This window comes from Tiliqua scincoides, chromosome 4, assembly GCF_035046505.1.
Source record: "Tiliqua scincoides isolate rTilSci1 chromosome 4, rTilSci1.hap2, whole genome shotgun sequence".
NCBI classification, from domain to species: Eukaryota; Metazoa; Chordata; class Lepidosauria; order Squamata; family Scincidae; genus Tiliqua; species Tiliqua scincoides.
The window spans coordinates 204,548,350-204,564,314 of NC_089824.1; the positions used below are offsets into that span (position 1 = coordinate 204,548,350).

The 15,965-nt window shown below is 45.3% G+C and overlaps 1 protein-coding gene across 1 annotated transcript in view; it reads right to left on the reverse strand.

Annotated features, from left to right (window-relative positions):
- Positions 1-15,715, reverse strand: part of KCNB1 (potassium voltage-gated channel subfamily B member 1) — a 223,931-nt gene extending 208,216 nt beyond the window's left edge. Inside the window, exon 1 of the mRNA XM_066625049.1 lies at positions 15,149-15,715. Within this exon, the coding sequence (XP_066481146.1) occupies positions 15,149-15,715 (567 nt within the window). The remainder of the gene's footprint in view (positions 1-15,148) is intronic.
- Positions 15,716-15,965: the final 250 nt, after the last annotated feature.

Sequence of the window (15,965 nt, forward strand, 5' to 3'; positions counted from 1 at the left end):
GGATGCCATTTATCAGCTTGTTTTTTTGTGCACTGAAAAATGTCATCATTGCTGGCTACTATTTTTGATCCTTCAAAAAGAGATGGAGATGATCTTACTGTAGTCTCATATTTGGAACATGAGTCACTGGTACTGTGCCTTTCTCTGACACCCCTGCAATTTCCATGTTCAGAGCTTTGGAGAGCATGACAATGGCCATTGTGGCAGCATGCAATTATGAATCAAAGCTGGCCACGTTTTAGGGTGGAAAAGGGGATTGCCTGATGCACCCATAGGACACATGGTTGTCAGCTTCACATGGTAACGTGGATAATGTGGTTAGGTTTCACACAGATTTTGTAACTCAAAATTCAGCCCATAACTGCACAAATTGCTTTAGTGTGTATGCAAAGTCAAGCACAGCACAGCACAAGTATTTCTAGGAATTGATGGTTTCTGCAACAGAACTGAGGAGTATAAACAGTATGCAAGAAATAGAACTGCTCTCTCCTAAGCTGGAGACCATGTCAGTTTCTTTAATAGATCTGGAGCAGATATACTAATCATTATTAGTATTATAATTATTCAGGAGTAGATTCTTCCCTCCTGCCTCTGGTCATTCAATCTCCAACCCAAGTGCACATTAAGGTTTACTGATAACTGTGTGAATATGTCCATTTGCTCCTTTCCCACCTACCATAGAACTGAGCTGGAGCTTCTAGGACTGTAGAAGTGATGAGAAGGACCCTCTTGCCTCTACCTAGTCAAAGGACCAAGGGCCATTGGGAGGCTGCACACCATCTCCACGAAGAACATCACAGCTCCAGGGGGTGAGAACTGTCTGGATTAGTCCCATCCATCAGCCAGAGGACAAGCAGGTGCAGAGAGGGACCTTGCTTCCCTGCTTCCTGCCACAAAGGACTCTGCTACAGATGCCAGTTGTCCTAGGATTGCAGAAGGAAGGGGAAGTAGGACACTCTGGCCTCAGCTGCTGATCAGATGAACAAGAGCAGCCAGGCAGGTGCTTGTTTTGTTTTTAATTGTAGTATTGTATTGGCAACCTTCAGTCTCGAAAGACTATGGTATCGCGCTCTGAAAGGTGGTTCTGGCACAGCGTCTAGTGTGGCTGAAAAGGCCAATCCGGGAGTGACAATCCCTTCCACACCGGGAGCAAGTGCAGTCTGTCCCTGGTCTGTCTCCCTGGCTATGGGCCTTCCTTCTTTGCCTCTTAGCCTCAGACTGTTGGCAAAGTGTCTCTTCAAACTGGGAAAGGCCATGCTGCACAGCCTGCCTCCAAGCGGGCCGCTCAGAGGCCAGGGTTTCCCACTTGTTGAGGTCCATCCCTAAGGCCTTCAGATCCCTCTTGCAGATGTCCTTGTATCGCAGCTGTGGTCTACCTGTAGGGCGCTTTCCTTGCACGAGTTCTCCATAGAGGAGATCCTTTGGGATCCGGCCATCATCCATTCTCACGACATGACCAAGCCAACGCAGGCGTCTCTGTTTCAGCAGTGAATACATGCTAGGGATTCCAGCACGTTCCAGGACTGTGTTGTTTGGAACTTTGTCCTGCCAGGTGATGCCGAGGATGCGTCGGAGGCAGCGCATGTGGAAAGCGCTCAGTTTCCTCTCCTGTTGTGAGCGAAGAGTCCATGACTCGCTGCAGTACAGAAGTGTACTCAGGACGCAAGCTCTGTAGACCTGGATCTTGGTATGTTCCGTCAGCTTCTTGTTGGACCAGACTCTCTTTGTGAGTCTGGAAAACGTGGTAGCTGCTTTACCGATGCGCTTGTTTAGCTCGGTATCGAGAGAATGTGTGTCGGAGATCGTTGAGCCAAGGTACACAAAGTCATGGACAACCTCCAGTTCATGTTCAGAGATTGTAATGCAGGGAGGTGAGGCCACATCCTGAACCATGACCTGTGTTTTCTTCAGGCTGATTGTCAGTCCAAAATCTTGGCAGGCCTTGCTAAAACGATCCATGAGCTGCTGGAGATCTTTGGCAGAGTGGGTAGTGACAGCTGCATCGTCGGCAAAGAGGAAGTCACGCAGACATTTCAGCTGGACTTTGGATTTTGCTCTCAGTCTGGAGAGGTTGAAGAGCTTTCCGTCTGATCTGGTCCGGAGATAGATGCCTTCTGTTGCAGTTCCAAAGGCCTGCTTCAGCAGGACAGCGAAGAAAATCCCAAACAAGGTTGGTGCAAGAACACAGCCCTGCTTCACTCCGCTTTGGATGTCAAAAGGGTCTGATGTGGAGCCATCGAAGACAACAGTGCCCTTCATGTCCTTGTGGAAAGATCTGATGATGCTGAGGAGCCTGGGTGGACATCCAATCTTGGGGAGAATCTTGAAGAGGCCGTCTCTGCTGACCAGGTCGAAAGCCTTTGTGAGATCTATGAAGGCTATAAAGAGTGGCTGTCGTTGTTCCCTGCATTTCTCCTGCAGTTGTCTAAGGGAGAATACCATATCAGTGGTGGACCTGTTGGCTCGGAATCCACACTGCGATTCTGGATAGACGCTCTCTGCAAGTACCTGGAGCCTCTTTAGTACAACTCGGGCAAACAGCTTTCCTACAACGCTAAGGAGAGAGATGCCGCGGTAGTTGTTGCAGTCACCCCTGTCACCTTTGTTCTTGTACAGCGTGATGATGTTTGCATCCCTCATGTCTTGAGGTACTCCACCTTCTCTCCAGCAGAGACAGAGGATTTCATGCAGCTCAGTGACGATGATCTCTTTGCAGCATTTTAGGACTTCAGCAGGGATGCTGTCTTTTCCAGGTGCCTTGCCAAAGGCAAGGGAGTCCAGGGCCACGTGAAGTTCTTCTAGGGTTGGTTCACTGTCAAGCTCTTCCAGCACAGGCAGGCACTCAATGTTGTTCAGTGCTTCTTCGGTGACTACATTTTTAATTGTAAATTAAAAATTTACAATTTTTAATTGTAATGAGCTGTAAACTGCCTTGGAGATCATCTGATCAAAAGGTGGGAAGATTATATTTCTCAATAAATAAATCAATAGACAGCCAGAAAAGGTAAAAGAAGACAGCAGCTGGCTGGACAACTGTACTCTGATTCAAAAGAGGGCTGCTCTCTATCTTAACAAGAATTTCTGTTAGGTTTGCCACCTTCCTTTTTGCTGGCCACATCTAATAGATCGCTACAGGCCAAATCCTATCCAATTTTCCAGCACTGGTGCAGCCATGCACTGTATCCTGCAGTAGAAGGACAGTCATGGAGGCATCTCCAAGGTAAGGGAATGTTTGTTCCTGTTCCTCAGGGCTGCATTTTGTCAGCGCTGGCATTGGAAAGTTGGACAGGATTGGGCCCTCTGTCTACAGTGTCTAGATTGCAGCCATGATTTAAAGCTGCTGGCTGAATCATGAAATAAAACACATGTGACTTCTCCCTTTTGTTCCTACACATAGTCTACCAGAGTCAACCTCCTAGGTGTGCCACACAGCAAGTGGGAGATGACTTGGAATTAACTGTGGTTGCTTATTCTCCTGCTTCACAGGAGATTCATCAGTAAAGGAGGAATCTCTGGGTTGCAATTTGGCAACATTTATGTCCCAATGCTGTTCATTTCTCAACCTGGAGGTCACAACCCAAGAGCCATCGCTGATCAGGATTTCTGGAGCAAATATTACAGCTGACAGTACAATCCTAGGCATGTCTCCTCAGAAGTAAGTTCCATTGAGTTCAACGGAGTTTATTCCCAGGTAAATATGTATAGGATTGCAGCTTGAATAAGCAAGTTGTCTATGAGTGCCAGATGTGAATTCCTATTCTTGGAATGAACACAACAGTTTCTGAAACTCACTGGGTTATATCCTAAGAAAGTTAATTCGGACAATGCACCAGAGCAGTGTTTCTCAAACTGTGTGTTGGGACCAGGGCCTCTAAGACGAATTTTATCAGGGGGCACAAAGTTTCTTTTGGGCCCCTTTGCAAAGGGGGAGGGGTGAAACAGAGCTGGGGAGGGTGGTGATAGGTGAGCAGAATGGGGACAGGGAGGGGCAAAACAAGGAGGGCGGAGACAGCTGGAAAAGCCTGTGGAGCCAGGTCTATCCACCCATATGGCAACAGCAGCTAGGTACAGTAATATAGAAAACCAAACACACTCCTAAGTCTCTCTAAGATCTTTTAAATATAGACCATCATTGCAGATAATTAGCACCATCATATTTAGGCTCACACTCGAATGGAAAGTGTCCTGTTTGCACCAAAACGTACTTCTGCAGCAGCTGTAGCCCCCAGCTGTGTCCCTGAGCTCCTGTACACTCCTTCATGGTAAGCTGATCCACAAGCTAAAGAGCTACTGTAGCAGGCCAGTTTCCTCCCAGATTGGATACTGCGTTAAGGAGTGCTATGTATGCATTCCTCAGCCCAGCATATATGGCTTGCCTGTAGCTGCAGCAGTTGCAACCACACACTCGTGGTAGTATCTCCAGCATCCCATGCGGGCAACATGTCTGAGTAGATAGGAAAATGTAAGATCCCAGGACATTTCTGGGCCCCCTTTTTGACCCTGGGCCCAGGTACCGCCTTTACCCCCCTCTCCTAGGCCCTGGTTGGGACCCATTAGGTAGGTCGTGAGCCAATTTCAGGTGAGTCCCATTCATTTCAATATTTTGTTTTTCATATATTAGACTTGCTGCTTCCATGGCATTTGACTGCATTGAGGGAAATGTTACAGCTCTGTACTTTAAACAGGCTACTATGTATATGCTTTTAATAATGATAGCAAATGGGACTTGGATAAGAGTGGGCAAGATTGCAACCTAGGATTGTTAAAAGTTTTCCTGTTTGATGATGTCACTTCTGGTAATGACATCCATTGGGTCCCGACAGATTCTCATTCTAAAAAAATGGGTCCTAAAAATTCTAAAAATGGGTGCTAAAAATTTGAGAACCACTGCACCAGAAAATTCAATGAAGCAAAGCAGTCATGACTAACTCAATTTCCAACCAACTAAGCTAAGAGTAAATTTCTTAGAGTGCAACCCCCTGTAGCCAGGTAGTGAAATTCAGAAATTGCATTATGGCATCTTCTCTGTAAGGGCTCATTAAAAATGGCATTAAAAATGAATGTTATTGTTCAAATTAATTGGTTTCTCTTTTTCGAAAAGGAAGAGAGAAAATAAGAAGATGCTGTGCACCAATTAGTTAAAGGGTAGCTTAAGTATAAACTAGAATCACGCACAGTTCTGTAAATGTTTAAGGTCACAAAAGCAATTCGGAAAGTTCATCCGACTGTCTTGTCTCCCAGTCATGCTGGCTACAGATTCTTCTGCAGCCATTTCTTCATTACTCCTAATGAGGTTCCCAGACTCTGAGTTTCCCAGCAGAAAGTGATGCATCGCTAGGAAAGAAAATTTTTTAAAGTCCTTTCTTAGAAAGAAAAGGACAAAAAAAGATAGGGCTGATCTTTTGGTCACAATACACAACCACCTGCTCCACACAAAGCATGATATTTATGAAGTGCCTGCATACAATAGGCTGGGATGAACTCAAAATGTGTGCTGATTGTAGTCACAAAATGATTATAATCAAGCACAGCTGTTTCACTCATAACAGAGCAAGCCTGAAATCTATATTCAGCCCTGGCAGGAGATTAACTCCTTATGACAGGGACAAACCACACATGGTGCAAAAGATCCATAGTCAGAGGCTCCACCCCACCCTGCCACCCCCACACTTTGCTTTTTAAACTTTGGAACAGATGCAGGGGCTGCCCAATTGGATCAGAGTAATGATGCTGGGGAGGATCACATTTAGCTATTTCTCCCACACATTTCCAGTGCCTCCAAGGTTGCAATAAGATCTGCAGACCTGCCTTTTGCCCCCCACCCCCCAGGGCTAACAGCCAAAGTTTGAACTAGAATCTGGGTTTTGTTTTGGTTCAGGCGCAGTAGCACTTTTTTTCCACTCTCCAGTTCATTTCTGGTTCACATACAGCTTGTGCAAAATTGCATCCAATCCATAATTGACTTAAACCTGGAAGGCCATGCCTGAAATTACCAGAGATACTCAGGTATAGTACCTGAAATTTTTGCCAAGTAATCAAGCTCCAATTCCCACTTCGCCTTATCTCCGGGTCAATCAGAGGGCAGAGCCTTTCAACTCTGAACAGGTTCTTTCTCTGCTAAGCTTAGGCAGGCAGCTGGTTAGTTGCTATAGTTACTTTCCTGGGAGTCTCAGGCAAAGTTAACCTTTTATTCCCCTCCGTTCCCTTTTGCTGCTGCAACCCGATTCCCTTTTGCAAAGGCTTTGCATTTGGCAGAGGTCTTTTTTTTCCACACCAGGATGGGATCCCCTTTCCATTTGAAGCAACAATTCCCAGGCTACAATTCAATGCGGCATTACTTAAGAATAACACCCATGGAAAGCAGTGGATCTACTTCTGAGTAAAAAGGATTGCAAATATATGCAGCTGCATCTCTCTGCTGTGAATTGAATTGCACACTCTCAGTTATGTATTATGGGTTGTATGTTGTATGTAGAGCTTCTGACTTAACACACCAGACACCTTAAAGGTGGATTTGATTCATGGATCTCCAGCAGTGGTTCCCAACCTTCTTCACTTGTATATCCCTTGGCAGCCCATTTCCATAAATTGTACCCTTCATATTAGCAAAATGTCTGTAATTAATAATACAAGCCCTCATCTCCTCTCTATGAAAACCCAGACTTCATGTATTCATCACAGTGTGATGTATTCATTCATCTTTTTATCTGTTTGAGGAACAGATGACTCTGCCTTTGCACTGTTTTGCACCAGAAGTGTGCTGAGAAATTCTGGGTGATTGATCACTTTACATATTATGTTTCAGCTTTTTTACTGTGCTGGTTTTCAATCACTGGTTCATACATGAATTGATGACCAAAAACTAGCTGTTGGTGGGGCTTTCAAAGCCAACTAGCTACCTCCCTTCCTGCTTTGCTGGTCCTTGCAAAGCATTCTGGAGCATGACCTGCCTTTTTCTACCGTTATTCCATTCTTTTTCAAGTACCCTAAAGGTCCTGTTAAGTGTCCCTGGGAGTACATGACTACCAGGTTGGGAACCACTGATTTACTGGTATGTTGTTTACAGTGCACTTACTCTAATAGTGTTTACAAAAAGGTGGTGAAGACCAGAATTTAAAAAGAATAAAAATGTATCTTATGATCTTTTACTATGTTTTTAATAAATTAGAGCAGGGGTATCCAAAGTTTTTGGCAGGAGGGCCACATCATCTCTCTGACACCGTGTCGGGGGCCGAATTAATTTACATTTCAAATTTGAATAAATATACATAAATGAATATATTAAAATGAACTTAGATGAATAAATGAAGGTCTTGCAAGAGCTCAAGGCCTATAAAAGGCCTCGCACAAAGCAAGGCTGACCTTTCCTTTGCTGCTGCTACTGCATCACAGACGTGAAACAACAAGCAATGGAGGGAGCCCTCATCCTACAGCTCACTCGAGAGGCCAAACAGTTGCCATCACGCTGAGAGCAGTTGCGTCGGGCCAGTGTGGGCTCCAACACATCTCCGGAGGGCCAGAGGCTCATTGGAGACTAGGGGCTCCCTGAGGGCCGCATAGAGAGGCCTTGAGGGCCGCAAGTGGCCCCAGGGCCGGGGTTTGGGCACCCCTGAATTAGAGGCTACAGTTCTTAGGTAACAATTAGTGGTAGGTTATTTTTCAGAATCTGGCCTGGGGTAAAATCAGACAAAACTATAGTCAGACACCCCTCTAAGTTTAACCCCCAACTTATCAGAGGGTCATAGAAAATTCCATGATTGTTGGCTCAATAACCTGCCCTCGACTTATCTGTGGGGTCGACTTATAGGCGGGTGTCTGCAGTAAGTCGGTCTGAGAGGTGAAAATAGCCAGGGAAGCCTCAGGCTAAGTAACAAAGTAATTGCTTTGTTAGTGAGGTGAAAATTGTTAAGCACAATCCCCTACCCCACACATACACTTCCACCTTCCTTTCCTCTCCAGCTTAATCTCACAGCCTGTCTTCCTTTTCTTAATATTATCTTACCCCCAACTTCTTAGGGCTCCATCTTTGCTTTCAAAAAGCTGCATTAACTTAGTAAAAATACTTATACCACAATCTTGTGCACATCTTCTCAGAAGTAAGTCATATTCAATGGGGCTTACTCCCAGGAAAGTGTGTAGAGAATTGTAGCCTCCTTAATCTATTAGGATGAATGGTAGAATGACTGCAAGGTGGAACTGAAGTGCCAAGGAACACACAAGAAGGTATGAACTTCAGTTCAAGAACCAACCAACCCCCCCCCCCCAACACTGGGGCCTTATTTCCTTATTTGAGGTCTGTTGATGGGTAAGACTCTACCAGAGAATAGGAGATAATTTAAGATGAGTACTGAAAATACCATCAGCAACATACCTTGACACTTTTTCAGAGTTTTCCCCCATTTATGTAATTATGGTGTCAGCTACCACCAGGGTTTCTCTCTTTGTGTACCTTTAATGACTTCTCACATCCAGATCAGTATGATTGCTGAACAGCAGCAGAAATAGAATCACAAGAGATGCCCTGTAACACAATGTCAAGATACACATTTCTTCTTGCAAATAAGGCCAACTGGATTCAACAGGGGTTATTCAGAGTAAGATTGCCCTGGATCACAGTGTTGGACTATGCAGGGACTGAGGGCCAAATCCTATCAAATTGTCCAATGCTGGTGCAGCCATGCCAATGGGGTATACATGGCATCCTGCAGTGTGTGTGTGTGTGGGGGGGGGGGAGACTGTCACAGAGGCCTCATCCAGACAAGGGAATGTTTGTTCCTTTTCCTTGGGTTGCAATGCGGCTACACTGGCATTGGAAAGTTGGATAGGATTGGGCCCTGAATCTTTAACACACACACACACTCTCTCTCTTCTCTCTCTCTCTCTCTGGGTACCTCTGTTTCTAGAGTGTCCCTCCTCTCTCTCTTTCAAGCATCAGCTATAAAGTGCTGTTCACAGTCTTTCTTGTACAGCAAATTCCAGACAGTGAAGCACTTTCAAGTCCCATTGACTCCAGTGGGAAACACCTAAGCACACGTTTTATTCTCCCAGTGAAACCAATGGGAAGTTGAGGAGGGACTCAGCTTTGGCAGGGCTGTGCCCTCCGTCATTTTTAATTTTGATGAAACAGCATGATTAAAGTGTAAAGAGGCCTAGGGAAAGATTTCTTAAGTATAGTTACACTAGGTGCTAACGAATTCAATACCCAGTCAGCAAGGTGAAGACCAGGAAATTGAGGTTGGGAGGGGATTAGTATGATATTGGTATGGCTCCAGTTTTAGTGACATCTACCTGGGAGTAAGTCCTTTTAAACATAGAGGGACCTACTTCCAAGCAGGACTGGCCCTCTTGATGCTGGATACAGCATGCCAAATGCTGCCACCACAGAATGATGCGCTGCCCTCTGCTCCTCCTACTTTCCAGTGTTCCAAGTCATCACTCTCCTCCCCTCTGCATTTCTTCTTCCACTCTCCATCTTCCTTTTTTAATCCAGGGAGAGGAGGAGGGAGGAGGAGCAGTAGAGGCAAGTAGGTGGACCGAGTTGGGCATCCCCCACCAGTCAGCTACCAGAGGCAACTGCTTCAGTTGGCCTCATGTTTGGATTGGCCTTGCTTCCAAGAAAAAATGAGTAAGTTTGTCCTGCCAGTCACTGAACCAGTAATGGGCCTGGCCCCATGGCACCCCAGGGCACAAGTCCACATCATGCCACTCCCCCTCGCGCGATGCTTGGCAGCACTCAAAAAGCCTTCTTCCCCCCTGGTGGGGGGAAGGCTCAAAAAGCATCATCTGATGCTATTTCAGATAATATTTCTAGTTTCCCAACAAAACTAGAAGTATTGCTTAAGATTGCACCAGAAGCCTCAGAAGGCTTTTTGTGCGTTGCCAAGCACCATGCGGGACCTTGCCTGCCCATGGAACACTCTGATGGGCAGAAAGAGGCAGCCTGGCCAGTGGAGGTGGCAGCAGCGGGCACCGCAAGCACAGCACCTGTGGATTTTGCCCCCCTGCTCCTGCCCCAGGTCCACCCCTGCACTGAACTGTTTGAAAGCAAAGTGGCCACATTTAAGAAGTGCCAAGGCCTGCATTTGCAGGAGCACACGAAGGCTTGTCAGCCTTCATAGCCCCATCTATACAAGCAAAATCTCCACAATGGTAGCATACATAGGAAAGACGGTGCTCCTACAATCCAATTTTCTTTGAATTAGTATAGATGCCTGCAACTTCTAAATGCATTTCCTCTGGACAGTTTCCTCCGAAGACAAACCTAGAGTGGATTTTTTCACTTATAAATCACCAAAGACACTTATTTGGCAAAGATAGTGCTCCTCATGCACAATAAATCATGAACATCAACAGGCCCTAATGGATTTTGATTCCGTGCCACAGACATTCAAAGCTAGAGGCTGCCATGTTCAGATCCTGTACATGTGCCAAAGCACCCTTATAAATTATTAAGATCCAGGACTGTGACAACCACAATAATAATAATAATAAAAAGTCAGCCTGATTCTGTCTGTTGTAAGAAATAAAAAATCACAATTGCTTTTGAAGGCTGTATGACATTCCTTTTCCTGACACGTGGCATCAAACGGCCCTCAATCTTTGAAACGTCTTCCCAGAACTTTCAAGAAACTATCTATTTCTTTTATGAATACCTGCCATGCTCAAGCAGAATCTCATCCAAGCTTTACTACATGACATAAAAGATACAGGCTTTCAATAATGACAAGTGTATAATTTGCATAACTCAGAAGAAGCCATTGACCAGGGAAAAAAATCCACCTTTCACAGCTATTTGCCTTACTGGTAGCAGTTTTCAAATCCTGATCTTTCAGAAAATACCAAGAAGCCCATAAGCAAATGTCATAAAAGCTTTGCAAGTTGTAGAAGACTCTGGACATGTTCTACTTCCCTAGGGCACTTGGTAAAGCTTTCTGGGCACTGTGAACTGAGCATGCAAACTGCAGCTATAACATACCTCTCTGGCTGCACCATGCAACAGAAGGTAGCTTAAAAATGGTAAGCAAGCTATCGGTCACATAAGCTCCCTCACCACTCCTGGTCATCTCATTGAGGAACACCCAAGAAGCTTCCAAGGATCTCCAAGGTGTTCCAGGACACCTGCTTTACCACAAGTCCATACTCTCTTAAGGCTCAGAGTTCAATCATGAGCTCTGGTGGTACATGCGTACTGCTGGCACTGGGTATTGCAAACATGCCTAAAGCACATTTGTGGCACCCAGAAAACAAGGAGCCCTGGTGCTGGGCCTCAGTGCCAAGAAGAAGTAGCTGAGGAGCAGCCAGTGGTAAGTAATGCTGCCGCTTGGCGGTGAGGCTTCTCAGGGCTGGGGGCAGAACTGGGCAGGGGGAGGGTGGGGAGACGGGAGGATTGGGCCTGTAAGGGGGTTGGAGATGCCGTATCTTGTGCTCCTTCCCTGACTGCAGAGCCATACATGGGTTTCCTCAGTTCTGAGCCTGATCAACAGTGGGCACAGACCTAAGGAGACTCATTGCAGCCACAGGGGCATTGCCTGGGGCAAAGGCTCCCTTACTCCAAGTCGACTCCAGTAGCTGCTTCACCACCCATAGAATACAGCGGTGGCCATTTCAGCTCCATTGTTCTTCTGGGCACTGAGGAGCTTAGGATTGGGCTACCCACCACCTCATGTTTTCTCAGTGGTGTAGCTGGAGGGGGGCGAAGCACTCAGGCTGGCAGCGAGGCAGGCAAGTGGCCCTTCCCTTCGGAGCCATTCCTGGCGGATGGAGCAAAACGGAATGGAATGGCTCCGAAGGGAGGGGCCGCTTGCCCGCCTCGCTGCCAGCCTGAGTGCTTCGCCCCCCTCCAGCTACACCATTGTGTTTTCCAGTTCTAATTTGTTAGCCTTCCTACTTGAACCTAAAGTTTCTTTGCAGGCATGTTTTCGCTAATGGAAATATTCAGCTTCAGGGTCATGGGGCAGCTTGTAAGAAGCTATTAGCTGCCAAGTATGGTGGCAAGTTTTAGAGCCTTAATCTTTCCAAGTTGTGTCTCTTCTCCCCACAAAAAAAAAAGAAAGCTGAATTTTAAACATACCATTTCATATTACATTTGCTACAGTGGTACCAGATAAGAAATACATGCATACTAGATGGGTTGCAAAAGGCCATGTAAATCAATACTTGGTTTTAAGTTACATGGGACCAGTAAGCAGGAAAGGATTTGGTCATCCCTTCCATGCAGTTTAAAGTGGAAAGTGATGTATATAAGTACATTCCCTTCACAAGTGTCATGTATAAGGTATAACACGGGTATGACTTTTGTTATGTCATATTACAATGTATAATGTAATAAGACAGGTCATGGGTGTGATATGGTTGTTGTTGGTTACTTGAAACAGTTTCTGTGCCACTCTTTCTCCTCCCTCTAGGGAAGTGGTGAAAGCATCAAATATAAAATAAAAAATATAAATGATAAACCAGCAGCATAAAGCAACATATAGAGACACACAAAACAGAAGTAATCAGTATTAAACATCCTCTTTTTCCCCAACACATGTGCAGTCTAACTTAACTCCATTTTGGTTGCTGGCTGGCTTTTCTGGGAGCTAGGCAGGACTTTGCTCTGCAACAGGAGAAGTCAGACTGAGTTCTTGGAAGAGGTCATGCTAATTAGGGGCAATTAGGAGAGGAAGGCTGTGGCACTGCAATACATCTGTGTGGCACTGCAATACTCTGTGTGTCTCCTTTCCTCTAAGGCAGGGCTGGGCAAACCCCAGCCTGAGAGCCAGATCCGGCCTTTGGCCAAATCCTTCCCTTCCATGACCAGCACTCCTTGTTCCAGAGCACTGTGTCTCTCCTCGTCTCCCAGTTGAGACAACATGATGCTCTGGCCAGTCGTGTCTATGGTGCAATGCCCCAGAAGGCACTGTGTCCGGATTTCTGGGCAGATACAACTGCCCAGAGTGTCATGTTGTCCTGATCGGGGGGGGGGGGTATGGAGAGATGCAGCTCTCCAGAACTCAAAGTGCCAGTCACACCAGGGAATGCATATCCGGTACACAGCAGTCTACACTTTGAGCACCACTGCTCCAAGGCGGTAGTTTCCAAATTGTGAACTGTGGCTCCCCGGGGAGCCACAGAAACCAGTCAGGGAAGCCCCAGAATCCTTAAAAAAAAAAACCCCACTGCCCTATACAATGTATAGGATTGTAGACCTAATAGGGAGCTGTGGCCAATGGCCCAGTAGGTCAAGGGAGCTGCCAGTTGAAAAATTTTGGCCACCATTGCTCAAAGTTCTTGCAAATCTGGGTGCCCCATCCTGCTAGATCTTTCCTGCAAGCACAAGTCCTGCTGCATCATAAAGTAAGTTTCAAATTGAAAAGATTGTCCAGCTGCTGGACAATCTTTTCAGAGTCTTACGCCAAGAGGCCTCTCCCATCGAGGATAGGAACCTCGGTGCAGCACCCATTCTGCCAAGCCTTTTGCCTTCTCCTATGAACCTGCCCTCTTCTCAGCACAGAACAACAACAGGTATTTATATACTACCTTTCTGGCCATTGGATTGCTCCTTTGGCTTTATTCAAGGTGGTTTACATGGGCAGGCTTTCTCTAAATCCCTGAAGAAGTTTTTACAAGGTGGTGTTTTTGTTTTTTTTTACAAGAAGGCATTTTCATTACCATATCCTCATCCAGATCTGAAGTCGAATGGACTCCAGAAATATCTGATTCCCCAACCACACAATTCTTGACTGAAGGAAAAGAGTGAGCATGCACTCCACCCCATGTGACTTTCCTGACCAAGGTAAATGTTCAAGACAGAAGTCAGTGCCCACGGGTGCCTCATAGAAACACTCCTCAAAGATATAGTCATGAGACATTGTGCATGTAGCAGTTGCTGAATTTACCCAACTGGCAGACTGGGGTATTTGGAACAGAAGCATGCAACAAATCTGCAATTTGTAATCCCACCCTCTTTTCCATTGTGCAGACATCCGGTTTTGGGGACTTATCTTGGATGTAAAAGGCTGAAATAAAAGCAACTTTTTTCAGATTTGTCAAAAATGCTGGAAACTATATTGAGAGAGAGTTTCCAGCATTTTTGGCAAATTTGGAAAAATTGTTTTAAGTATGCAGATAGTTAAAGTTTGTGTATAAAAACATAGCATTAAAGATAAACATAGCAACTGGCTCCCTGACTTCAGAATGCATTAACAGCTAGCAGATATGTGAAACTACCACTGTCCAAATCTGGGGGTGTAGGAGTGGGAGGAGAACACACTTGATGAATTTAAATAAAGAGATGAGTTTCAGATAACTGAAGCAAATGAAGGGGTGGCAAAACACTTGTTATAGTTTTTGCAAATACATTAAGCTGTAATTTAGGGCCATTGCCAAATAAATTCATGGAAGTTACTTATCTAATTAATCCATTTCTGCCCAGCCCACAGGTGTACACATTTGATCCCTGTTGCATATGTGCAACGTTGGACAGAAATTTAAGAGGACCAAGTTCAACTGTTATGAAAGCAATGACACAGTGTGTCAAGACAATTCCCCAGTACTGTATACACCTGTAGGAAGAAAATGAACTTGTTTGTCAACTTATAACTCTGCTATGTTGTGCCTGTACTAAAAGACCTTCATGGTACATAATTCCCAAACACTTTTCAGAAGTTTGACAGAACTTCAATCAAAGTTACCATGGTTTAGGGATAAATGTAAATATGTAAAAAAAAACAACAACACAGCATAATTATGTTATATGAGACATTTACATCATCTGTATTGACCAGCGTATATGGTTCTTTTTATCTTTTTCATCAACCGCTTCCATTTCCCACTGATAATCCTTTAATATTGTATAGGATGCATAAATACACAAGTGAAATGTCAAATGTCAACACTTGTTTAACTTATTCAAATCCTTTCTCTTCAAAATAATACCTAATCAGAACTCTGAGTCCATAAAGGAAAAACAAGCAGACACTCCATAAACCTGAGCAGTAACTGTTTGCAAAGTATTTGCAAAGGCCAAGAAATTACAGCACTGAACTCTAGCCAGGAAAATACAGTTTCAAAAAACTTGGAACCACCATGTTCCCCGAGCATCACTCTGGTCAATATATGCAAGCCCTATCCATGACAGATAAAGACCTTGTAACTTTGACATTACCTTGGCCGCTACAGAAGAATTGGGCTTCTCCAGAAGGTCCCAGAGTTTTTTCCTCTTCTCTGCACAGCAAGTGTTATCAAACTCCTCTCCTTCCCTCTCCCTCATGGTTTCAGCTTCTCTCTTTAGTTCTTCATTCATCTGCTCCTTTTTCTGGTGGTACCTTGCCTGGCAACAGGACTCCAGATAGATCTCATCAATCCCCCAATAGTCCAGCTCTTGGCTGAAGGACAAGGCGCACATCTCCTCCATCATATGCAACTTGCCTGTGCGATAAAAGTTCAAGATAGATGTGAATGCCCCTGGGTGCCTATCAAAGAAATACTCATTCTCTTCCAAATTGTAGTCATCACAAATATCCATAAGGGATTCATGGGTATTGCAGTCTCTGAGTTTTCCCAACCTCGTCCGTGGCAACCTGTCCAAGGTTCTCCATAACACTTCATGGGCCAAGCCACCCACATTAAGCTTGACCCTTCTGGAGCAGGCCTTGCTCCTGACAATCTCCATGGGATCTGGAGGCAAAGAGGTAGTAGATCGAGATCCATGCTTATTCATTCCCACAGGCATTGCTTGTCTCTGTAAGGCTGGAATCGGCTGATGAAAGCTTCCAGGGCACTCACGTTGCTGAGCAGTATTTCTTCACCTGTTCTCTTTCTCCTCCATGCCTGCAAGAGAAAGAATCCGTGGAGCCACTGGTGACCTCTGAGAATCACACGAGAGCCTCTTCCCTTGCTCGAGGCTGCCTCCTTGGTCAATTCATCAGACAGGCAGACAAACAGCTCAGTTAGGCTGCTTGAAAAAGCAGTGGCGACAGCAG